Here is a 26,851-nt window from a genome sequence, read left to right as displayed (position 1 = left end):
AAATTTTAACAAGCAAGTTAGTTTGCTTGACAAGTGAAATTTTCTTATCCCATTGGCAAACCTCAAATGCAATATTGTTGTCCTATTTAATGAGTATGCTACAGCAATACATATTCTGAGACACCGTCCCATCACTTACAGCTACAGTACTATCATAGCATAGCTATATCTACATAGCTGAATGAAGCCACGACAGTTGGATTTCTCACTCATCCTCAGTTGGTATTATTGCCGAGTCCATAAACCCCAACAAGTCATTGCTCACACTTACGAACCATCTTGCAATGATGACACGCTGGCCAAAACAATCTGAAAAGCAAGGTTGAGGCTTCCCGGTGACCATCTGGACCGTAGTTGATGAACAGGTCATGATTTGATTTTAGTAGCTACAGACAATAATGCCACAAGAGTCTTACAATCTTTCTAATGAAATCTGTTGACAAAAGTCCTGAACGACAGTCCTTTTTCCAAAGCCATAATATAGTGAAAAGTATTCATTTGTAATATTCAATAATCAATGATAATAATAAAATTGGACAGGAACCCATGCCTCCTCTAAGAAATGTATCTTTGAGAAATGTTTGTGTGGACAATGCGTAAATGTAAACATTTCATAGTTAGTGCTTCCATTTTAACTAGAACCATAGAACCATCATTGATTTATAATCCCCTTTGAATAAACATAATTTTGTGTATCTGTATAGTACAATTAACTATTTTTAGTCTGTTCTAATAGCAGTTTTTCTGTCGAATAATTGCATGATGTGTTTATTGCATGATTATTGGTCCCTGTTCAGGAAAAGTGAGTACTCTAATAAGACACTACATGCCTTCTAGACTTCTCCGCTGCCATTTCAACTGCCAGAACATGGACCATAATGTTTGTTTACCCAATTCTGACAGTTGCTCACTTCACCCACCGCAGAGGAAACACGTCTCCTGTCGAACAAACGACATGTCCGCTTTGCGCTTAACCCCATGCCAGTCCATCATGGTGCTTGGAGAGCACAACAAAAAAAATAAATGCATCCCATTCCATCCCTGAGGTGTAGCAGACAGGCTGTTGTTTGTTTCCTGCTGCATAAAGGCTTTTTTGATCACGTCTAGGGCCCGATATTTTTGTCTTGTGGTGATTTTCACTTGGTTCTGACTTGGACGGGCCAAGATCCCACAAGGTTCTGGAAAAAAGTTGTGTGGTATTTGAGGCCAGACACTAAGTCAGCCATGGGTTTAAATTAAGCGTGATGGGGGAAGAGTCGGGGGTTTAAACAAAAAAAAAACAAGCTGCTCAAATCCTTACGGAAGAAAACAACTTCGATAAGCGGATAAGCGTGGAGGCTAACAAGTCCCGTTTGAGTACGCTGGTGAGAGACAGCTCTTTAAAACACACTGAAAGATGCTCTCACAGTCAGAACTGTGTTTGGCGGGCTCTGGGGAAGTTATATGGGCTAAATGGGTAAACTCCGTTTTCAAATGTATTCCCCTCTCTGCCATAACTGAGCTGTCAGCAGCGCAATTCATTTTGAACCTTTGAGGTTCCACATTTGCACTCTGGTCTTGCACAGTGCTTACATAAAGTCAAATAAATAAAGTCAAAATATTTGCCTGTGCATCTATTTATTCACATAGTAAATGCAGGCACTCGTGGTTACACTCACAGTTAAAGAACAGCTAAACACAGCAACACAGCAATTTCGCATCAAGTTGAGAAGCCATGTAAAAAAAATAACCATACAGCATCGTCGGAGCAACATACATAAATTTAAACCAGACAGAGCCTAAAATCTTGGATTAGAAACAGTATCTTTTATCACAATTCTTACGTGGTTCCAGCAATTACCTCTGTAAAACTACCGTACAATGCCGTATCTTAACAAGGCAAGGCCCCCTCATAAAAAATAAAATGTAAATCACTTCTATAAATGTACAATAGGTAAGACTTTTGTGTTACATTGTTACAAGACCATTGGAAATCCCTTCCTATGATTGAAAAAGGCTCACTGACATGTTGACTCACCCTCTGCCTGTGTTTATAGTCCTAAATTTCGGGTTTCAAAGCATACATTTGTAGGGTCGTCAAATGCATCAAAACATTGTACAGCTGTACAGCAATTAAAGCTCATTGGTTGAAAAATGGTTCCAACTGCCACAGCCAATGGCATTCTTGGAGCTTATTCTGTAACCTTTATTTCTCTCAAACTGCAAGTTGCAGTTGCATCGTTTCTGGTAGACTATCATATCTTAGTTATATAGCCAGCTAATTACACAGCCAAATAACTTGCTTGCTCACAAAATAGTTGGTTAGCTAAAATGAAAACTATAAAAAGTGTAGCACACCAAAGTCAAGATTTCATAAAGTCACTTGTTCGGCGAACATTTTCTTACTAGAACACTATGAAAAGACAGCAGGCTCTGTTGCATTTGTCACTGTCAGCTTTCCAAAACAGTGCACGAGAACCCTGAACTAACTGTATACTAACGATTGATATTACGTGTTCTATTCATAGACTATGGGAAGCTTAAACAGTGTTGTGGTTTGAGGTTGTCTGTTGTAGCAATTCCTCTCTTGACCGTTAGGAGTCCGAAATACCTATTGTACCTTTAAGCACCTTGTTGCTTCTCTCTTTAACTGATAACAGGAAAACAGGAGCTGTGCAGCATTTGTTTTCATCCATAATTATTCGTTTCTGAGTTAAGGCCACGCTAGGTTTCACACAGCCTCATACACTGAGTCATCATATTGTGTATTATCTTACTCTTTTAAGCATTTAAGTGAACAGAGTGCACTCTACTTAATATATCCTGCTTCTTGTTTCACATAATTGCAGGTGCCAGGACAAATATAGAAACACAGATCTAACTGCACACAAGAACAGGATTTAGTAAAATAATTGAGACATAAACATTTCTGACAGGCGCAACAATATCTATTCACGTTTCTGGAAGGCCTCAAGCAACCTGGCTTATTGGTCCTTACTGGAGGTCCGGTGTCCAAATCACACCCTTTATCTCTGACTGCGATTGTGGCTGCTATTAAGTACAGCAGGTCTGACTTGCGTCTACGTGCACGTGTCCAGTCAAAGAGCTTATCGATCGCATTAGGCCTGTAACAGGTCTGGCAGAAGAAAAACCTGGGGGCTTGGGAGGACTCCTGGACGCGCTCTGTTGGGTCCACGCGACCGGCATGGTGGCGGGCGCTAGCTGGCCGTGCCGGCCTCCTGTTTGTGCTGCCTCAGAGCCTGCAGGAAGACGTGCTTGACTTGGCTCATCATGTCGCTGTAGAGACGCAGGTCCTCCTCTTTGGCCCGGAGCGTGCTCTGGAGGGCAGCCTTCAGGGCCTCGTTCTCGTCCAGCTGAATGGCCAACCTGAGGCCGAACGGGACAGCGTTAGCGCTTCCATGCACTTCCACATCTCTTTGTCTTACTGCTCTTTTCCCCCGAATACGAGCCCAACTGCATTATGGGAGGCCGAGTTTTATCTGGCCAAGCTGGGGAGACGCCATTATGTGTCCGATAGAACTCTCATGCTACTCGGAATGCCACTTTCACTGTCCACGGGAAACCATAATCATCGTTATGGAATCCTGTTTCATTTTGAAATTCTATTTAAATCATGAATATGATTTCAGTTCAATTTTATCGGTGTCCCAAACGTGCCATGGATTACTCCCGATTCACTGCTGTGGCAACGTAACTTGAGGGCAAGGGAACATACACAATACCGCATGACATTTTAACATCTATGCTACAGCCGTGAGGTGTGATGTCCTGGAGCCTTACTTGGTGTTGAGCTCATTCATCTGCGCCTCTGTTTCCGGGCCAGCAGGACTCCTGGGGGATACGTCGGCCTGGTTTACAGACAGCCCTGTGTAGCTGCTCGACATGCCTGTTTGAAGAAAGACACGCAGGTCAGAAGACAGAAAAGCGGGGGAGGGGTGAGGGGTCAGGGTCGTTGCTGCTGCTCCATACCTGCCCTGCCCCTGTTGCTGGCCCTGGCAGAGACCCCGGCCTTCCCCTCGTCCAGCCTGGCCTTCTCCAGCTGCTGCTCCAGGAGCACAGCTCTCCGCCTCTCCCCCTGGAGCTTCTGCTCCACCTCCAGGGCCTTCTGCTTGGCCTCCTGCTCCCTGCCGCGCGAGGCCCAAACCTCCGTTAGTCACAGAGCCCCCCCTTTCCCCCCACCTGCTCATCCACCCGACTTACATTTCCACAACAAATCAGATGCTACGCTAACGTCATTCCAAGGAGCACATGTGCTCCACACTAATGCGTCCCAATTAATAAATTATTTATTATTTTATTCCAGTTAGCCCCCCCCCCCCCTCTCTTAGGCTAAATAGTCACTGATGCAATACTTGGAGCACAATTTTTTGCTCTCCAAGTGTTATTTATTGTTTCATGCCAATTCAGTGCTATTTACATAAGCAGTAATTATTATTAGTACTGTATATTATTTAGCAGTCCAAGATAAATTTCTTGCTATTTTCCTCAATTTCATTAATTCAGTTGTCAGTAAACAGACAACAAAAATGTATGTGTATTGTGTTTGATAACTGAAATGAGGACGGAATCATCCATACAGATATATCATATACTGTTTCGTAGTTTGGTAGACAATAAAGAACCTGTAAAGTAATGTGTTAAATTATACAGGACAATTGAGTGATGTGGGCTTCATTCATTCCACACACTCCTCATTTAAATTCACACCACACACAAAACAATTAAAAATCTGATATGGTATGCAATTTTATTTCAACAAAATAATTATTTCCTGACTAATATGAGGGAACACTGGAAATGATAAAGCTTAAAGATATGAGGAAAAGAAAGTGAGACAAGCAAAAAGTTCCATCAGATTGAGAAGGATGGTTACTGCTGTGTGAGCTTTGAAAGGGATCCAGGGGGAAATAATTCCTTGGCATCAAACATGAAAAAACACTATAATTTCTTAGTTTTGTTTTCAGTAGATGGAAAAGGCCTTCCAAAGATTTATTATGAAAACAATACTTGCTGATATTCTGTCTGGAGATGATTTATAATTTTTTTACTGAGCAGCCGTGGTATTAAAATAGAACACTGCACAGTGCCTAGTTTGGATACAGCCTATTAGAGGCATTTCTGTTATGGCTCCACAGGATATGGTGTAATAGGAAAAACATAGCGACTTCCTGCCAATTATGGCATCTTCTACCAACTAGAATCAATGTAAGGGTGTAAACCTGCAGAAATGTGGTTAAAAGATGCTGTACCTGGCTTCCCATAACTTCACTAACTCCATGAGCTTATCTCTCTCCACAGTGGCAGCCAAATACAGGGCCTTGTACTCAGAACACTGAGCCTTCAAGGCCTTCATCTCTACATCGAGAGACCTGCGGAAAGGGAAAGCATCTCTTCATATTCCGACAAATCCAGTACAACCTCAGACCACAAATAATCAAATTCAGGCCCAATTATTGTTAGAAAATATATGTAGGAAGGCCAGCAGAGTTTGATATTGAGTGGGAGATTGGGGGGCAAAATCAAACAGAATGCATACATGGCAACGGTTAACAGTCACAATAATAGAGTATCCAATTCATAAAAGGCTAGCATAATGACAGTCTACAATTGTAATCAATTAGATTTGAAGACTGCAAGAAAGAGTGTTGCTTGATGGTTCATCCTGTTATGTCACTGTTCTAGTGCGTTGTCTAGTGTCAAATCTGTGATGCAAGTGTCAACTGTGGCCACTAGCCCTGTAGGGCTATGCACAACTGGCTCTAGCGTCACCCAAGGACGAGAGGTTTTCAGCCATTCAGGATGGCTATGAGTCATTGCAGACCAGCGATCCCTGCTGACCAGTCACGCACCTGCACATCCGCGTGTTAAGATGCGCATGAAGCGCTTCCTCAGACTCATGTGTTTGGGAGCCTGACCTGCAGTGTGTTGAGAGGCAGCTGACACGTTGCGTGTTAAAGGGCAGCACGTGGTTGTCTGCTCTCTCAAACTGATAGCACAGGTTGTGGCAATGAGCCCTGCTAAAAAATGATTTAGCGTTCCAAATTGTGGAGCAAAGGCAGTAAAGGCTTTTCTTTGATTTAAAAAAGTCACAACATTACTCAACTTGGAGTATTTCAGGATTCTAAATGAGATTTCTGTATGTTTGTATCATGAAGGTTGCCCTCAACAGTGTAATTTCCAAAAAAACACAAATCCTTAGGGATTAAAATAATCTTGCTTTGTCTGCTTTGTCTCGCTGCACAACCCTGTTTGATGATATCACAGTAGAGGATTTGTTTTATGCATTTCAGGGATGAGTTCTTTGTGGTTTACACATATTATGAACACTCAGAGACCACTCAATGCAAAACAATACAGACAATGGTCAAGTGGTCCTGCTGATGATTACATTTTCACACACAACAGTGTTTACAGAGAATAGTGTGAATAGCAAAGGATTTAACAATCACTTTAGTCTTGTAATAAGCCTTTTTTCTTTTTGCAAATCAAACAAAATTGCTATAATGGGTGTCCACTGAACGACAAAAACGGTTAAAAGAGAAACTCTATGGCTTCCTTTCTGTAGGCAGTAATGGAGTGAGTTACAGCGAGTCTGACACGGCGGTCAGAAAATTTACGACCAGTAGACACGTCTCCATGACGATGGGTGAGTAAGAAAAGAAGGGGGGGCGTATGACCGACCCGACCGCAGAGCTGGTTCCCGACGGAGGCGCCGTGGTCGCCGTCTCCACGAGTTTGTGGCCGAGTTTGGAAACAGCGCTGCAAAGAGCAGGAGACGTCGTGAGATGGTAAAACATGCAGCGGCTGTAATGCTTCCAAAAGGTTTCAAATGTTTGAGAAGCAAAGTTGTGGTCATGGTTCACATGGTCCATCACACTGAAGAACACACCAATTATAACAAAATGAATGACAAGGCTACACAAATGTTATATCATAATGGATTTTAAAGTTGTGGCTGAACAAATTATATGTTCAGTGATACCAAAATGGGAAATTGCTGAACAATAGAATGACGTACAGAAGGACTTCACTTCGCCAATACAGATGCGTGCCAAACCTATGTTCCTGTGGCCACAGTCTCAATGCCTCACTAGTAACAATGGCAGTTTTATAGTTCAACAGGCAGTTGGAACATTTACAATGATTTATTTCACTGGCCCCAATAACCCTTACGAAGGTTGCATTTGCTTCAGAATTTTGTAAAAATGTGTCATTTTTGGAAATTTCACAGCAATAATTTGCAGCAAGAATTTACAGAAACACTGTATCGTCAGCTAGCAGCAATACTTGTATATTTGGCAATATACTGCAGAGAATTTGACCAAAATCTTTTGTGAGCATGATAATATGTTTTATTTTAAAATATTGCAGTATATTCCCAGCCCTTACTGAGATGTAAACTAATATAAAATTATAGAGATGCTATGTTGTAAAAGGTGTATTTACCGGGAAGACAGTCTGTCACTCTTACTGCTCCCTGTTGTTGGAGGTCTGGAACCAGACACTGTAAACGTGGAACACGTTTCCTCACCGTCATTTCTCTGCAGGATACAAATCCATATGAACAGAACCAAAGCAACAAGGAAGATACACTTTTATTTGTGTAAAATTGAAGTCACAGCCATCATTATAATTTCTAAGATAATGTAACGTAGGATAATGAAGGATTTTTCATTAAGCAGGTAGCAGAATTCAAGCCAGTGGGTACTTTCCAATCCCTTTTCACCCCTGTGCTTCCTTTCTTTGGCTCCTTTCTTAACTCCTAGCTCCACCCAGGAAAGGAAGCGAGGAGCGGAGGAATTGAGGAGCCCTGTATTAGGAAAATGGAATGTCCTTGCTCTTTCCAGCATCAGTTCAAAGCCACGTCAATTACAGACGTGGCAGATGGGGAGACACGGATCCACATGTCGATCATTTATGCACCACAAGTTCATGAAAATTTTTTCCAATAAACAAAGAGCTTTTGGGCTCGTTCAAATTGCTTATTTTGTCATTCCTCATTTTCTTGTTCCTCGATGGACCAAGAAATTAATCTAGGTCTGCCATTTTTAAGGACATTCCAACCAGTTAAATGCTCCTTGAAGCAGCAAGAAACAAGGAGCCAAGGGGCTCCCAAAGGATTCTTATGCAATAAAACACAAGCGCATTTCCCCAAACACATGACTGTGGAACCACCTCTCCCCATCTGCCTCGTCTGTAACTAACAGGCCTTCAATTGCTGAAAGAGCAAGGACATTCCAGAGTGCAATAAACATTGCCTCAATTCCACCATCCTGACATCCTTTGCTCTCTCCTAGCTCCACCCAACGGAGGCAAGGAGGTAAAAATAAGCAATTGGAAAGCGCTTCATGGCTAAAATATCACGGCTTTAGAAACAACACAGCATTGTTAAAGTGCCCTCCTTGCCTTGAGCGACAGCTGTCGGATCTCCTCCTCCAGCTCTTTGACCTTGGCCTCCCTCTCGGACACCATGTGCTTGAGCTGCTGGATGAGGGAGCCGTGCCGCTGAGCCTCGCTGCTCAGCTGCTGGCCCAGGTTCTGCTCGGCCTCCTTGGTCTGCAGCTCCTGCTGGCTTAGGCGCCCCAGAACGTCCTGAAGCTGCTTCTGCTGTTTCTGTGAGGGAATAATGAGATGAGCGTGGGGCTGCACTGGCTCAACGGTGCCCTCTGCTGGAGGGCTGGCAGGTCTGCACTCCATCTGCATCCTAAACATTTTCCTCAACTGAAATTTTGTAATATTCATTGTTCCTATACTTATCCAGATGAGTTTGACTGAGATAAACATAAATCTATTTTCAAGTGAGCCCTGGGCAAGACATACAGTTGTGTGCAAATAAGTAGCAGTGCATTAAAAAAGTGAATGAAGTGCAACTATTATTTAATAGCTTTTAGTTCCATATTTCAAATGTAGTGGAAACATTACACATTCAATTCCAAATCAAAGCATTAACACATTTGATCAAGTCTGCGTTATTCTTTTACAGGAAGCAAAGAAAAGGAATATTAATCTGTTGGCAGTGTCGATATTTTCACCTCAAACTCAAACGTTACTGTATAAACTGAAGACATTTTTTAAGATTTAACTTCACTTTAAATTACTGAACTAATATTTAGTTGCATAACCATTGTTTTTGATAACTGCTGCGCATCTGTGTCGCATCGAGTCAACAAACTTCTGGCACCTAGAAACAGGTATTTCAGCCCAGGATTAACAAACTACATTCCACAGTTCCTGTGAATTTTTGGGTTTTGCTTCAGAAACCCCACAAGTTTTCAATGGGGTTGAGGTCGGGGGATTGAGCTGGCCACTCCATTACCTCAATCCTTTTGTCTGGAACCAAGATGTTGCTTGCTCACTCATGTGTTTGGGGTCATTTTCTTGTTGAAACACCCATTTCGGAGGCATTTCCTCTTCGGCATACGGCAATTCAAGTATGTTGATGCATTCAAACTGATCCATGACCCCTGGTATACGAACCCAACACCGTAGTATGAAAAACATCCCCATACCATGATTTTTGCTCCACCATGCTACACTGTTTTTACAGTACACTGTGGCTTGAATTCAGTACCCGGGGGTCATCTGACGTACTGTCGACGACCACTAGACCCGAAAAGAACAGAACTCTCATCAGTCCACAGAATGTTACGCTATTTCTCTTTGGGCCAATCAATGTGTTCCTAATTTTAACCGATTCTGCACATGCCATTTTTTCAACAATGGTACTTTACAGGGATTCTTGCTGATAGCATAGCTTCAACCAAATGTCTTCTGACTGTAACAGCACTTACAGGTAATCATAGATAATATTTGATCTTTCTGGAGCTGATGAATGGCTGAATCTTTGCCATTTAACTATTATTCGATCTGTTTTAACAGTAGTTGCTCGTTTTCTTCCACGTGCTTCGGGTTTTTGTTGCCATTTTAAAGCATTTGAGATCATTTTAGCTGAGCATCCTATAATTTGCTGCACTTCTTTATATGTTTTCACCTCTCCAATCAACTTTTTAATCAAATGACGTTGACAACGTTTGGAACAGCCCATTTCAGCCCAATTCAGAAGGAAATATATTTTATAACAATGTGTGAAAAATTTGCTTCCCTTCTTCCTTAATAAAGGACAATTAATGATACCTGTTTTTCACAGAATGAATTAATTATCTCATTAAACTCCACACTGCTATTATTTTGAACATGCCCCTTTCAATGAATGAGTCAATGACTCAGAACAAGCAGCATGCATGTCATAACAGTTGGGTCTGTGTTTTGTACACTACTATATCTACAAGTAAATTATTTGCCATGAAGAAATATCACTACTACTAATAACAGTAGTGCATCAGGTTACTGATGTACTGCTATTTTTTTGAACACAACTGTAATTTAGTGAAAGTTTTATCTGTGAAAAATCTGTAGCCCTGGAGGCCTTAGGATATACAGTATGTAACTCCTCAATATATTATATGTGCTTTGTTTTATTGCACTGTCCTAAAATAATGAAGTTCTGGCTGCCCCCCAATTCATACTGTGTATTTCACCTACTGTAAATGAACCAACTGACTGAAACAAATTGAAACAATTGACACAAATTACCATGTACTTCAGTTAATGTTAAAATTTACTCATGAGAGAACACAAACAACCCCAAAGCCACCAGCCATATAAAACAGGAGGTGGCTTCAGCCAAAACAGTCTGCTTGGTTTATACCTTTTTAATCAAATGTTTTCAAGTAATGAAGCAAGATCATTTTGATGAACTGCAGGGAATCTGGTGGAAACTTTTATTTTAACTTGTGCAGCGCCAGCTTAACACTCCCACCTGCACAAATAGTAATTATAACCGAGCACAAGAATCTAGCCAAGAGCAATCTCAGTAGCTTATCATATGATCTTTACACATAGCCTTTGTATTTTCAGCTGGGTCTCAGAGATTTACAGTGAGCTGAGAAACCTGCTGAACTGTGGCCCTTTATGGCCAGGGTGAGCACGCACATTGAAGCTCAACATGAAACACCACGCTAGTCGAGACTGCGCTGGGTTCAGCTAATGAGTTGTGCAGAACAAGGGTGACATATGCGATAAAAATTGAGGCAATTCTGTTAAAAACTGAGTGGAAATTATTGGACCTGAAACTCGATTTCCTTTCTATTCAGTTCTGTATCCTTTAGATTATTTTAATTCAAATTCCAATTACATTTTCATTTCCAAACTCGCTAGATAATAATTTTACAGCAGAAGCATTTCTCTATGTGCAATCCACCAGAGTATTCTTGAGGACAGCGTCGGAACTGTCTTTAGAAACATAGTTATAATCTATGTGTAAATGGAAATGCCTATATTGGCAAATAGGGTTCATATTTTGTTTTAATGCAGCTTTCCCAGAGAAAAAATGTAAGGAGATGGAATGAAATGCAAATGTTAAGTGTGTTTCTGAAAAGTCTGCCAAAGGAAATGCAAATCAGTTTGTGTTTCCATCAAATGCAAATCAGTGTGTGTTTCCATTAACTAGTGTTTTGCGAATGTTCTGAAGAGGGGGCAATAAGATTATGTAATCAGGAACGTCTCTGGCCAAGCTGCCAACTTCTGGGCCTTTTTGGACCCCATCACGTCATAGTTCATTAGAAAAATCTGTTTCCATCAGTTTCCATCACCCTTTTTTCCATCTTCTCTCTATCGATACGGCAACTATTTCTCCTCGGCCAAGCATGAAAACGTTTGCGATATCTTGGTGTTTTATAGAATTTCAGGGGTTTTCTCATGCACAATTTCACATTTCGAATAAAAACAATTGGATGGAAGCCCCACTAGTGGACATGCTCGAGGTACACTGGAACAGAGGACAGAGGGAATAAGGAAGTACAGAGAGCAGAGGGAATAAAGAAGTACAGAGAGCAGAGGGAATAAGGAAGCACAGAGGGCAGAGGGAATAAAGAAGTACAGAGGGCAGAGGGAATAAGGAAGTACAGAGGGCAGAGGGAATAAGGAAGTACAGAGAGCAGAGGGAATAAGGAAGCACAGAGGGCAGAGGGAATAAAGAAGTACAGAGGGCAGAGGGAATAAGGAAGTACAGAGGGCAGAGGGAATAAGGAAGCACAGAGGGCAGAGGGAATAAGGAAGCACAGAGGGCAGAGGGAATAAAGAAGTACAGAGGGCAGAGGGAATAAGGAAGTACAGAGGGCAGAGGGAATAAGGAAGCACAGAGGGCAGAGGGAATAAAGAAGTACAGAGGGCAGAGGGAATAAGGAAGTACAGAGGACAGAGGGAATAAAGAAGTACAGAGGACAGAAAGAGGATTCATGGATATCCGCAGTCTTACCAGCAGCGCATCCACCAGCTCATCGTCGTGTTTGCCCTTCTCCAACAGGGTGGAGACTTGGCTCTTGAGGGACTTCACCTCAGAGCTCAGGACCTTGTTCCTTGCTCTAGATCCTTCAAGCTTCTTCTTTGCCTCCTCGTGCTCCCGTAGAAGGGCCGCGTAATCGCCATTCAACTTCTGTCACGTCAAAGAATTGATGACAGCACTTAAACAATGGTTCTCCGGTGAGCAGACTGCATCCCAGCACCTTTCCCCATGAATTAGCACAACCACCTAAACTCTAGACAAATATGTTCATCAGGCTCATCAAGATTTGGTTCTTTTTTGATAACGTATACATACATAAAAGTTGCTGCTGAGATGGTTTAAATGATGTGTATTAAGACAATACAATTCTAGAGGGTGATGATAAAATGCTTATGACTCTTGTTTTAAATCTGCCTGATCTTCATATTTCCATACAGTTCTATATGAAATGAGAAACTGGTCCTCCATGTCTTGTCTGCTATATAATTCCCCTGCTTTAGAGTTTCTCCCGAACATTGCAATAAAGGTATTTTAATGAACCCTAATAGATTACACGGATCCATTCAATTATGTACAAATGGCAATGCAGGTCTGTTGCAAACTGTAAATACCAAAACTAACTATCCTCGGATTTCTTAAGACATAGAAATGGAGAGGTGACCAGCTGATAAGCCTGTTCAGAAAGTCAGAGAACAGTGTGCAAGAGCCTGGCTCTTACTCTACCTCAAGCATGTCCTTTCTATCGCGCTCCATGGCGCGGAGGTGACTGATGTTCCTGTCTTGCAGTGGGGGGTTCCTCCCCATCATCTCTTCTTCCAGGCTGAGTACAGATGGCCGCTTCATCTGGCTGGCCTGGCCCAACTGCTGCTCCAGATCTCGCACCTTAGTCCACAAGTATGGCCGCCATCATTCAGGCGCACAGACATACACAACATATATATACACACACACACAGACACACAGACACACACACACACACACAAGCTGTACATGCACAGATACACACACAATATATACACACACAAGCTGTGCATGCACAGATATACACACAGTATATACACACACACACACAAGCTGTACATGCACAGATATACACACAGTATATATACACACAGACACAACCTGTAGATGCACAGATATACACACAGTATATACACACATACACACAAGCTGTACATGCACAGATATACACACAATATACACACACACACACACACACACACACACATCCTGTACATGAAGATATACACACAGTATATACACACATACACACAAGCTGTACATGCACAGATATACACACAATATACACACACACACACACACACACACACACAACCTGTACATGCACAGATATACACACAATATATCATATACTCGCGGGGCACTCACTTGTACACCCACTTATTCATGCAATCATCTAATCAGCCAATCGTTCCAGAGTGCCAGAGTGATCACACAGATAAAAACTTGAACCCTTGAATAATGATCAGATAAACTGACCAAGTCGCAATACCACAAATTGTTCACTGAATTTAATGCATATCTATGACAGCTAGTCTAGAGCATTGAACACACGGTGGATTATGACTGTTCAATTTGACAGATTCATTTTTCAGCTACCGTGGACCTTGAAATACGGAGTTGCCTGGGGCCTTGTCTTTTTTTACTTCAAAAGACAAATTAACTATTTTACCTAAAAAAAATAATACCCAGCCTGTAAGAGACAGTTCCATTTGCATTATCCAGCAGTCTCGACTCAAAGCAAGAATCCATTTCAGCTGTTAATCGCTGCTTCCGGGACAGTTTAACAATCTGGATCTGTAGGACCAGACCAGTGGCTGTTGGCAAACTGCATTTTATGTAAGTGGTAAATGGCAGGCATTTATATAGCGCCTTTATCCAAAGCGCTGTACAATTGATGCTTCTCCATTCACCCATTCAGACACACACTCACACCGACGGCGATTGGCTGCCATGCAAGGCCCCAACCAGCTCGTCAGGAGCATTTGGGGGTTAGGTGTCTTGCTCAGGGACACCTCAACACAGCCCGGGCGGGGGATCGAACCGGCAACCCTCCAACTGCTAGACGACTGCTCTTACTGCCTGAGCCATGTCGCCCACTTATGTCATCCACAAAACTTTTAATCAACTCATGATTGGGAGTGGGACTCGGTTCAAGTGGTCTGGCAGCAATGACACAGGCGCTAAAGCTAATTGGCAGGAGAGGGGGTGAAAGGGCGTCAGGTGCCTCCTCACCCTGCTCTGAAGGACCAGGATCTGCTGGGAGCGCCCACGCCAGTTCCCAGGAGAGCCGAGCAGCTGCTGGATGCTCACGTCTTCACCCACCTCGCTGGTCAACACCTGCACCCGAGGGATCGCACTGTGAGCATGGTGCTGCACGCCATTTCTGTGGCACATTTTTACAACTTGAACACAGTGCAGTTTTAAGAACATCACATTCATTTCACCAATGCCCTTATCCAGATTTTTCTACCAAGCAAATTGCCTGAGTGACAGAAACAGGTTTTTCTACCCATCTTATCATTTTACTATGACAAGCCTGAGAAGGTTACTACTGCTACATCAATTTTCATGAATGCTTCTCTCTTTCCTCGAAAAATGTTCATGAATATCAGCAAAAAAGCCATATAAAACAACACCGGAAATTAACTACAAAGTATTCTGAAAGAAATGGAAGAATTATGTTCTTACACAGCTGTTTTTCAGAACAAATGTCAGAATGGGGAAGAAATGTGATCTAAGTGACTTTGACTGTGGAATGATTGTTGGTGCCAGACAGGGTGGTTTGAGTATCTCAGAAACTGCTGATCTCCTGGGATTTTCACACACACTAATCTCTAGGTGGGAAAAAAACATCCAGTGAGCAGCAGTTCTGTGGGGAAAAACACCCTGTTAATGAGAGAAGTCAGAGGAGAAGGGCCAGACTGATCAAAGACATCACAAAAGACATCTTATCTCAAGATGAACATGGCTAGTGGTAGCTGTTCCCAGTGTTATGCTTTGACGATGGACCCATATCGACTATCACCCATTCTGCAGTAGTTTTGCATGCATTCTTGCTTGAAAGAAATATATTTTTCAAACAATGGCTTTGCTCATTTGTTGCAAAGAACAACACAGAAGAGGTGCAGATCTAAACTCTGGAGCCATTGCCATTGGAACTGGTGGTGACATCAAACATTTAGGCAGAACTTGGGAGGCAATAATGTGTAATCCCTACACACAAAAGCGTCTATTTTCATCTCCCATCCTGTTCTGTTCATCATGCATTTCGACACAAAAGAAACGAGGAGAATATTCAGAATACAGACCTTCTGAGCTATCTTCAGCTCTTGCTTCACCGCTTGGATCTGGTTGCGATATTCAGTCATTTTGAAATTGGCAGCAGCCAGTTTCTCCTGAAGGGTTTTCACCTCTGAGCTGTATGGCTTTTTGGGCAAAAGAAGCAAGACAGTCGCATAGAAGCAGTGTCATAGGGGCCAGCCCTGTTTAACTTACATATACATACAGAGATACAAATACACAAATCTCTAACCTCTCACTGGCAGGGTCATGGAATTCCAGGAATTCTTGCAATTTTGTCCATGATGTAATCTTATTAATAATTTTTAAGTTTGCTTGGTTGGACTAGCAACGACTGTTCTGCTTTAGCTCATGTATGCCATTCCATTCATTTCCCCACATCTTGCAAATGAAAAAAATAGGGACGGAGTACCCCTCACAAAAAGTGTTTTGGGGTTATAGCATAAATAAAAATGCTTTGTTTGAGCACAGCGGTTTCAAAATCTGAAAATGTCTAACAATCAACAAATAATTAACAATCAAACAGTATACCACTGATATTTTTAGGCACAATGCAGAACTGAGAAATGCATTTTTAAAGCTCATTTTATTTATTTAATAAAAAACAAAATGTGACATACTTTTGTCTCTGTACTGCACCTGAAGCTTCATTGTGTAGCGTACCAGATAAATCACATAAATTCACATAAATAATTTTTTCAAGCTAATAACTGTTTTGTGTTACCGAAAATTCCTCTGTAGATCTTGAATGAAGCGGATTTGGAGTCATCTTCTTTTCTTCAGGAGTAAAAGGAAAGGATAATGCGCCTTGCAGCTGTGCAAAGATATCAAACAGGACAAGTCCTTTTTGCAATTCATGGAATTTCTTTTCTTTTTTTTAAAACACTAACAGAACATAATCCATTTTGTGACAAACTGATATAAGTAACAAAAAACAAACAATTAAAATCAAGTAACAACTAATTACCAAGTATCAAATTGACCAGCACTTGCTTTGACTGAATCTACAAGTTCAAATTCTTGGAATACTGACCAACATCTAGATGTATATATGCTCTGGTAACTGGTGGCATCAATGTTCTACACAGCTTCTTAAGCTCAAGCCAGTTATGATGATTCTCATGCTGGTGAGGTGAACGTGTACCTCCTTTTCCAGGTCTCTAACCCTGTTGCTGGTCTGTTTGACTTTGTTCTTCTCTCGCTCGATCTCAGCGGCCAGCTCTCTGTTCTTCTTTGCCAGCTGGACTATCTTGGTGGCAGCCACGTCTCCGCTCATGCCAGCTGTGCCTGAGATGTAGGGGAAAGAGTCAATCTAGAAACCGAACATCAGAATTGTAGATCACAGCCATCATTTGCTGAGGTACAGTGGATAGAAATCGGTTTTAAATAATGTGTTCAGAAGAATTAACAATCGAATATCAATTTCCCCCTCCCTTTCATTCTCCCCAATTTAGCTATGCCAACTGTGCTACTGAAATCACCACTATGCCACATACACCTACACACAAGTGCCCTGTGGATGAATTGTGTGCAATGCTGAAATGCATGAATATGTGAGGCAGTAGCTGTTTTATACCCTATTGTCAGCACAGGACTATGAGGGAGAGATAGCACTTAATTTCTCTGGAGAAACCAATGCGGCAATAACCAAAAGCAACCTGGCTGATGTAAATATGCCCTGCCTCTGGCTGGATGAGGATAATTGTGACCTGCTAGACAAGCTCAAGGCTTGAATCTGTAATTATATGGTCCAGCTTCTGCTTGAAGACAGAATTTATAGGTCATTTATATGCATATACGCCCAATAATTATTTTATCATTAGATTTAGTGACATTTAACTCCTTCTGGATCCAGGCATAAAAAGAGCCATATTTGGTTAAATTTATGAAAGAAGGTTGAGCACAAGGTATCTGGGGCATGTAACAGTGCTGAAGGGTCACATACCTGCTAAAGTCTGTTTGTCTTCCTCCATTTTTCTCTTTAGGTGTTGGATCTCAAAGTCTTTCTCCTTCAGCAATTTATACAGCCTGCCGTTTTCATCACAAAGCTCCCTCACCTGGTCCTGCAGCTGCTCGTTCTCATCCTGCAACAACCTAGAGGCCCATGGCAAATCTATTTAAGTAAGGTGAAGGACAAAAACACAGACCATTTGCCAGGCCCAAGAGACTATCAAGGGAAAATTCACCAGTGAAATAGATTATCTTGGGAAGACTGTAGCACTGTAATTTACCGAATGCTTTTAGTACTTGAAATATCCCCCAGTCTGATTCAATATGGGCTCCTACACTTGTTGTAGCTTGTAACAGAGAATCAACCCCTCAACAAGTGGATTCATTTCTGGAGAGAAAGCTGTAGGCTACATGTTAGAGGTACAGCTGCCCCACCTTACAACGCCTTCTTTAAAAAGTAAAAATAAAATAAAACACCAGTTCTGGCATACAGAGGTCACAACCAAGAAGTAGCAGATGCACTGCCACTGTCATGTCTAATTTTCCAAAGCTGGTGTTCAACCACTTTATTCGTATTATAAACAGCAAGAAATGCAGCTTTCTACTTAATTTAAATTACCAAGGTCACAAAACTTTTTTTAAACATGCTGCTTGTTTTAAAAAATATGTCCTCTTACTCTTTCAGTGAAAATATCTAAGAAAATAGTGCTGCCTTTAAGAACTAAGCCATCTCAGCTATTATTTTGGTAATCCATGTCCAGAATGGTTCAAAGTAGATAGTAGCTACATCAGCCAATATTAATATAAATTATATTTCAAGCAGCACAGATAAATATTTGTTTGGGTTCATTTTAATTAGATCTTGCTCACATGCTCACATAAGCTCTGAATGTCTCAGACACTTACCTGCTGACAATAGATTTATGAAATTATGGGACTTAGCCATAAACTTCCTTGAATAAACCGCAACCACAGTTTACTGTGGCCTTACCTTTTACTCAGGTCGTCTGGAGGGTTCCCGTCCAGCTCTGTGAGTTTTAGGTCATCCTGGTCGCTGGGGCTCTCCTTCTCTCTCTTCTTCTCCATCCGTTTCTGCAGACGTTTCTCCTGCTGTGCCTGCAGTGCTTGGAACTGCAGCCTCAGGTTCTCCAAGCCATCATCATCACTATCCATCCTGCTGTCCATCAATGTTTTCACAATGTTATAGTAGAACTTGGCCCCTTCTACTTAGTATTCCACAATTAACTGAGCTAGTATTTCCCAGACTAAATAAAGAAATAAAATAAAATAAAATAAATAACTTAATCTATAAGGATTCACGTTCATTATAGTAAACACACACACACACACACAATAATAATAATAATAATAATAATAATAATAATAATAATAAATAAATAAAACTTACGTGAACGTTCTGAAGGTGATTTACACAGATGACATTTTACATCCCAAAGATACCATCAGAAACTTTCAGGGGCACTCCACCAGGGATTGATGTCTCTGAAACACTATATTCAACACCGCTGACGGTATGTTACATACTATTTACATAGCCTACTATACAAACTGCGCAAGTTTGGTCAGGTATGACTTTTATGACTTGCTCTCTCGCCCTTCATTTTCACTTTTCTTATGTTGAGAATGTGATTCGAATAGCTGCCTGGTCTAATGGTCTAACTTACCAGATATTGTTTCATATAGGTTAGCTAGCTCTTCGCTATTGTTGTACACACAGCGCTGGCACGCCAAAGTGGACATACTATCAAACTATCAGACAGAATGAGCCTGTGTTTCATTATTATGTGTGAAAAACACGTTTCGGTAACGCTACGACCCATCTAGTCAGGTATTGTGTTAAGCTAGGATAGCTTGCTAACAAACGTTGGGAAATTGCAGTGTGATCTGGTTTCTGCTGTCTGTTCTTCTAGCTTGCGCTCAGCTTGCACTCACCTGATAGATAACGTTACGTTAGTCGTCGTAGATATCTCTTTTAGAATCATTAGATAGAAAATGACCCATGCTACATGACAGCTATCAATGCAGTAGGGAAAAACAATAATTGAGCTTGCATGATTGCTCGCTGACCATTCTGCTGTCAATGTTGTAAGCAACGCTTCCTCATCCTATGAGACGACTGCCGACGCTACCGTCCCCATGGCAACAGTTTCGTGGAAATGTTGATTGCATGGATCAAAGATGCACTGATACAGTGGTTAATATGTACTTTTAATCCTAGTTAATAGAGGCAAATAAATGAACGTGCAACTCTGGAAAAAGTAATGCTTATTGAGACCAGTATTTCTTCTTTTTCTTTCCAAATGAAAAGTTAGAAACTAATGGTTTTAACCAGGAGATGTCGCAAGAGGTCAGTGCTGATTCAAATGAATCAGTACTCTGGTGGTTAAATGTAATTCAGAACATAAAAACTAGCGCATAATAAACACAAGCAAGGGTGATACAACGAGGCTAACAATGTGTAAATTAGGCTAAAGTCTTATAGATTTTGATACAGTGCTATGAAAAAGTTTGCCCCCTTTATGATTTCCTGTTATTGCATATTTGCCACACAGAATGGTTTCAGATTTTTTAACAAAATGTAATATTAGACAAAGGGAACCTGAGTAAACACAAAACCCTTTTTAAAAAAATCACCATTTAATTTATTAATTCAAACACCCAAATCACCCGTGAAAAAGTAATAATTGCAACCCAATGCTTCCTATAATTTGGCATCGCTCTTTACATTATTGTGGAGGAATTTAACCCACTCTTCTTTGCAGCACTGATTTAATTCAGACAAATCAGTAGGATTCCAGGCCCTGCCACAGCATGAATCTTATTGGATTACATCAAGACTCCACTCCAAGACTTTTAATTTAATTTTGTTTCAGTCATTCAAGTGCATAATCCAATTACACTTCAGCTTCACAGACCGATGACAAGACATTCTCCTTAAGAATTTTCTGGTACAAGGAATTCATGGTTCTTTCAATAATGGCAAGTCTTCCAGGTCCCAACGTAACATAGCATCCCAACACCATCACTACCACCATGTTTGACTTTTAATATGATTTACATATTGTGAAAATGTACAGCATTTGCTTTACACAAGACAAGGGGACCCATATCATCCTAAAACTTCCACTTTGGGCTCATTTGCTCATAGAACATTATCCCAAATTTTTTGGGGATCATCAAGTTGCTTTTTTTTTTGCAATTGTGAGACGAGCATTGATGTTTTCCTTGGTTAGCAGTGGTTTCTCCTTTGCTACTCTCCCATAAACCCCAGGGGAGATAGATATAAGGGGCAATTTATTTCACTGGGGTGATTTGGGTGTTTGATTTGGTTAATAGAAAAATGTATTTCAGGTTTACTCAGGGTCCCTTTGTCTAAAATTACATTTTGTCTAAAGATCTGAAACCATTCAATTTGACAAATATGGAAATTCCATCACAGCCCTGGAATTGTTTTGGATGTTCCCCCCTCCCCTCAAATAGTTAACTTTGTTAAGATAATCTCATCGTACAGAAATGTGGATAAATCAAATCAGTTAGGTTAAATATGAGAAATTGTAATGAATTCAAGAAAAAACTGTTACAGAAGAGAACCAAATTTAATAAGACATGAAGACATTATAACCCCCCATCCCCCAGACACACAAAAAAAAAACAATAAATACTCCTTTTTCCTGACATTCAGAAATCTGACAATTTTTTTAACACAAATAAATGGCCTAGCCTATGTACCATGTAGATAAGAGTTTAATCCCTGCACGGATATTTCCATTGAGATATTATGTGACCATTGTTCTGTCTGTCTTACAACAGTAAAGAAACAAATGCCACAAAAAATTAAATGTCCCTAGATAAATGCATTTGCTGTTATCATAACAGACTGCAGATAAAATATTATCCTAATATAATTATAAAACCATAAATAAAACAGTCCTTTTCATTATTGAAGAGATCAGAATGAGGTATTAATCAACATACATAAATTCTGAACAGTATATCTAAGCTTCTTAAACTTTATTGTACAAAGACAACTGTCCTGCTGGAAGAAGTGCCACCTTTTGAATGTGATATTAAACTAATATTTTGAGCATATGGCTGTTTGAAATACCTTGGCACATACACAAAGAACAGGGTTCTGTTATTTTTATAATTTTCTTTCCTTCGCAAATAACCATGCACTCTCCAGCTCATTATTTGCTTTTAATCTAAACTCCACTACCAATCCCAGGAAGATATTTTAAGCATTCACAAATTGGAACCATTTACTCGTGCTAGTGCAAAGTTAACTTTGAACAAATTTATTTTACTCTTTTTGCTTTTGGTGCCATATCTTCAAACATATTTTTAGCGTGGAATGAGAGTTCCTTAATCAACATGATGTCAATATGTTCAGGATGGATTGATCCTGAAGTCTAAATTAGTAAGACCCTGCATTTTGTACAGATTCAATATATTTTGTCTGAGCTCAGTGATGTATGGTCAGCAGGTGCACTAATGTAATTCATATGCCAGGGATCATCAAATCACGTTCCTTAAGGGCCAAGAAATGCTGGTTTTCCACCCTCTGTTTACCTGGGAGTGCAGTGCGAAAACCATCTGCCCAATCAGTAGCACCCACTGTTCAGTTAATTACCCGGGAGAAAAGAAAACCAAAGCTGGATTTGGATTTGAGGGCCAGATTTATGATCCATGTCATATATGAATACCACTTATACTAAACATACACTAAACCCTTAACACCTTAATATGAGGTGTCATCTGAGGAATACCAGACAAAAACAAAATCCAAGATTTTCATTGGTTTTTCAGAGCCTTCTCCTGTTCTCTGGGCTTCACAATGTAGTCCCTGTACATTGAATAGATTACTCCTGTAAAAGAAGACACACATCGAAAACAAGCATTAAAGCATGTTTTCACTGCACATTTACCCTTCAGTAATATTTAGTAGCAGACTAGAATCTCACACAACAAGAAAAAGGAACAAACGTGTGGTTCCATTCATTTTCCCCCTTGGTATAGCAATAAAAACACATTGAGCCATACAGTGGGAGCAATAATTATTTGATCCCTTGCTGATTTTGTAGGTTTGCCCACTTACAAAGAATGGAACTATGTAGAATTTTAATCATAGGTACATTTTAACATTGAGAAACAGAATATCACAAAATAATCCACAATAACAACATCATATAAATTTTATAAATGTATTATCGTATTTTTGCATGAAATGAGTATTTGATCCCCTACCAATCAGCAATAATTCTGGCTGCCACAGACCAGTTTTCCATTAAGAAGCACTCCTAATCTCAACTCATTACCCAAAACACCTGTGTCAACTCGTTACATCGTTATGTAGCTGTATAAAAGACACCTCTCCACACAATCAATCAGATTCCAACGTTTCCACCATGGCCAAGACGAAGGAGCTGTCGAAGGACATCTGGGACAAAATTGTAGACCTGCACAAGGCTGGGATGGGCTACAAGAAAATAAGCAAGCAGCTTGGTGAGAAGTTAACAACAGTTGGAGCAATTATTAGAAAATGGAAGAAACACAAAGTCACCGCCAATCTCCCTCGGTCTGGGGCTCCACGCAAGATCTCGCCTCGTGGGATATCAATGATCATGAGAGGTCAGGGATCAGCCCAGTACTACACAGGAGGAGCTTGTTAATGACCTAAAGGCAGTTGGGACCACAGTCATGAAAAGAACCATCAGTAACACACTACACCGTGAAGGATTAAAATCCTGCTGTGCGCGCAAGGTTCCTCTGCTGAAGAAGGCACATGTACAGGCCCGTCTGAAGTTTGCCAAAGAACACCTGGATGATCCAGAGGAGGCTTGAGAGAAGGTGATGTGGTCAGATGAGAACAAAATAGAGCTATTTGGCATCAACTCGACTCGCCGTGTTTGGAGGAAGAGAAATGCTGAGTACAACCCCAAGAACACCATCCCCACTGTGAAGCATGGAGGTGAAACCTTATGCTTTGGGGGGGTGTTTCACCGCTAAGGGGACAGGACGACTTCACCGTATCGAGGGGAGGATGAATGGGGCCATGGACCAGGAAATTTTGGGCGACAACCTCTTTCCCTCAGTGAGAGCACTGAAAATGGGTCTTGGATGGGTCTTCCAACATGACAATGACCCAAAACATGCAGCCAAGGCAACAAAGGAGTGGCTCAAAAAGAGCCTGGAGTATATTAAGGTCCTGGAGCGGCCTAGCCAGTCTCCAGACCTAAATCCCATCAAATTTGTGGAGGGAGCTGAAGCTTCGAGTTGCCAAGTGACAGCCTCGGAACCTTATGGATTTGGAGAGGATCTGCAAAGAGGAGTGGACCAAAATCCCTCCCAAGATGAAAAACTACAACAAACGTCTGACCTCTGTGCTTGCCAACAAAGGTTTCTCCACCAAGTATTAAGTCCTATTGTTCTATGGATCAAATACTTATTTCATGTGAAAATATATTAAATTTATATGATGTTGTTATTGTGGATTATTTTGTGATATTCTGTCTCTCAATGTTAAAATGTACCTATGATTAAAATTCTACACAGTTCCATTCTTTGTAAGTGGGCAAACCTACAACATCAGCAAGGGATCAAATAATTATTGCTCCCACTGTAGATATGGCATTAAAAACCCAACCAAATGTCACTTTTTCCAGCCTGTGATCAGCTAGATACCAAGCACTAAACCACCACTTACAACTCTAAAACCATAATCATATTTGCACAGCTGGATCAATTTTACCAGGACCGAAGAGCAAGCCACAACACAATACATAATATGTAAGAGAGGCTACCAATGGTCATTGCTCCCACCACGAATCCCTGGGCAGCCACACGCATATGGATGAGATGGATGGACATCTTGGTGTCCCCTCGGGTCTTCAATCTGTATAGGCCATAGCCCACAATCGCAAAGAATCCTGCCATCCCTGAAAGAAAGATAAAGTTTTATTGCTGCACCCTGCTACAATGCAACAGCAACAAGCTGTACTATACTAAATGTCATTGCATAACTGAATGGCTATAGGGGCTCCTGACATTTTCTGTCCTATACATGAATGAATGTTAATCATTTCATTCTGGCCTTTTATTGGGTCATCATGGCCAAGTGATCAAGGTCACACAGCACCAGGCCCGTAACTACCATTGAGGACACTGAGGTCATGACCTCATTTTAATGATACATTTTCAATCTAAGCAAATCCTTCCATTTTCACTATAGAGTATGCCAGATATATGCATTTAATTGTTAAAATTGTCTAAATCGTCTTCTGGGGGAGCAAGCCCCCAAACCATTGAGGTTTCGCCACAGAGCTCAGTATTTCTTTAAGTCCGCGTACGGCCCGGCACAGCACTATTCATTATTTTAATATTTACAGCAAAACATTTAATTGCTCGCTTTTAAGATAGCCTACTCAGAAAATATTTTACCTGCTGGGACAAATGGATTCTCCTTTGCTTTCCTCATAAACTTTGACTCATGCTCATCGAAGGGCTCCATTTCTGAAATATTGTCTGAAAAATAAATTATTAACAGCAGATATACATGTGAATTGTTTTAAAATGTAGTACACCAACAGCTCTACATCAACTAACAGTAAAATTGTGGTTTACAAGAGTATGAATCCTCTTCAGAATTAAAGTTCTAATCCCCAACATTTCAAATGGATATAAACATATATAGTTGAAAAAAATCACTCAAAAGCACTTCAAAACTTGGAAATTGGTATAAAAAGTCAATAGTACAAACCTATGTAGTCACACTCAGGTGTGATTTGGGTAATTTGAAGAGAAGCAAGAGCATTTCTCTAAACTAGTAGCCTACACATCCATGGTTAATCATCACGTTGGAACGAATTTATGTCGCAATGACTGACGTCTTAGGAGGCGACCCAATCAACTAAAGGTGTGGACACAACATTTTGCAACAAGGAAGTTTAATTAACTGATATAATTCCGAATATTCTAGCTACAATATGTCCACAAAGCATGAAGGAAATCAAGTCAATCTTGACTCGTTTCAAAAGACCACACTGAACCAACAGTATGATGTCCAACCGAAAAGTTGTGACCAGCATGTCGCTGAAGAGGCACAAACCCAAGTAATCATTTTACAATGACGCACTGAGACAACTCTGGCACAATGGTAGCAAGGACACTGAAAGCACGTTTCCCGGTAAAGTCAATCTCGTTAAATTACGCTACCCTTCCAAAACCCATAGAACACATTATTCTGCCATGACAATATGATATGATTGGCAATTATCGGGGCTGTGCTGGAGTGTATACGGTTATTACAAGAACATCCTTATTAAATTGTAACTTTTCACATGTAACGTTCGCTAAATGTTCTCAATTAAAAAGAGGAATAGGTTTAAAATCGACGTGCGTTGACTGACTGGTAAAATTCCAGTTATTACCAGCAATTATGTTATGCATTTACACTTGTAGCTGTCCCATTAGGCTCACACTGAAGTTTAAAACATTTCGGTTATTTGGCCTATAGGCTACGTATGTTTCTCGTGTGTTTAGGGAGCGATTTCAGATTTCACGAAGCATAATAGTTTTAAACGCTTCATAGTGGAAAAATGCTAGCGGAACCGTACGAAAACATATACATTCACAATTTTAAGATGAAAAAAAAAGAATCTATACACTGGCAATAGACTTACCTGCTATATTGATGAAGATGCTAGCTAATGTAGAATCCTTCGATATAAAGTGCTGAATGAAGTCACGCCTCCCGGTTTTCAGACAAAGTTACCGGCATGCAGTCGTGGTTCGACGTGATGTAACTCTTATGAAAGCAAGTGTGACGTAACTTTCTTTTGAATTGATTATTTCGTGCAATGCGATACAGTATTAAGTATTATTAATATTAAGATTTTTTTTACTATTCATTTAACATTGATTGTAACATATGAAAAACAAAATCACTAAAAAAAAAAAAGAACGTACCCAACATCTATATACCTATGTAATGGGTCTGACCGCTTCGGCGTGTTGTGTGAATGTAGTTCTTCAAGCAAATTCAAGTTGACCTTTAATCATATGAACAGAGTCATTATTTAATAATGATACTATTTTATTTGTTACAAATATATTTATATTTAGACAATTGATCCAGTCCTGCGGATTTGATTTGCTATTGAGAGAAAAAATGCCTACGCTTATCTCCTAAAACCCCACTTCCCAGAATGCAACTAA

General features: G+C 40.6%; 2 protein-coding genes across 2 annotated transcripts; both read right to left on the bottom strand.

The window, feature by feature from the left end:
* Positions 1-1,653: 1,653 nt before the first annotated feature.
* Positions 1,654-19,042, bottom strand: ccdc13 (coiled-coil domain containing 13). The gene is made up of 16 exons (XM_061255962.1): positions 19,026-19,042; positions 18,609-18,791; positions 17,613-17,761; positions 16,812-16,954; positions 16,392-16,481; positions 15,676-15,792; positions 14,600-14,704; positions 13,067-13,225; positions 12,317-12,493; positions 8,407-8,613; positions 7,447-7,541; positions 6,586-6,759; positions 5,250-5,369; positions 3,970-4,124; positions 3,781-3,886; positions 1,654-3,366 (listed from the first exon to the last, which is right to left on the bottom strand). Exons 2-16 carry the CDS (start codon positions 18,788-18,790, stop codon positions 3,198-3,200), a joined length of 2,148 nt encoding a protein of 715 aa, XP_061111946.1. The 5' UTR covers position 18,791; positions 19,026-19,042; the 3' UTR covers positions 1,654-3,197.
* Positions 19,043-21,215: 2,173 nt separating this feature from the next.
* On the bottom strand, positions 21,216-26,453 carry higd1a (HIG1 hypoxia inducible domain family, member 1A). The gene is made up of 4 exons (XM_061256202.1): positions 26,317-26,453; positions 25,076-25,159; positions 24,439-24,573; positions 21,216-22,503 (listed from the first exon to the last, which is right to left on the bottom strand). Exons 2-4 carry the CDS (start codon positions 25,143-25,145, stop codon positions 22,430-22,432), a joined length of 279 nt encoding a protein of 92 aa, XP_061112186.1. The 5' UTR covers positions 25,146-25,159; positions 26,317-26,453; the 3' UTR covers positions 21,216-22,429.
* Positions 26,454-26,851: the final 398 nt, after the last annotated feature.

Source organism: Conger conger, chromosome 9, assembly GCF_963514075.1.
Source record: "Conger conger chromosome 9, fConCon1.1, whole genome shotgun sequence".
In the NCBI taxonomy this organism is placed as follows: domain Eukaryota; kingdom Metazoa; phylum Chordata; class Actinopteri; order Anguilliformes; family Congridae; genus Conger; species Conger conger.
The sequence above is the reverse complement of the archived record's forward strand: the minus strand, read 5'-3'. Positions and strand labels throughout refer to the sequence as shown.

Coding starts and splice junctions, on each gene's coding strand:
- higd1a (XM_061256202.1), bottom strand. CDS start 25,145: ATGGAGCCCTTCGATGAGCATGAGTCAAAGTTTATGAGGAAAGCAAAG. Junction 24,574..25,075: donor GAATCCATTTGTCCCAGCAG/GTAAAATATTTT, acceptor TCTTTCTTTCAG/GGATGGCAGGATTCTTTGCG. Junction 22,504..24,438: donor GGTGGGAGCAATGACCATTG/GTAGCCTCTCTT, acceptor CTTCTTTTACAG/GAGTAATCTATTCAATGTAC.
- ccdc13 (XM_061255962.1), bottom strand. CDS start 18,790: ATGGATAGTGATGATGATGGCTTGGAGAACCTGAGGCTGCAGTTCCAA. Junction 6,760..7,446: donor AGTGACAGACTGTCTTCCCG/GTAAATACACCT, acceptor TGCTCTTTGCAG/CGCTGTTTCCAAACTCGGCC. Junction 5,370..6,585: donor ACCGCCGTGTCAGACTCGCT/GTAACTCACTCC, acceptor CCCTTTCCGCAG/GTCTCTCGATGTAGAGATGA.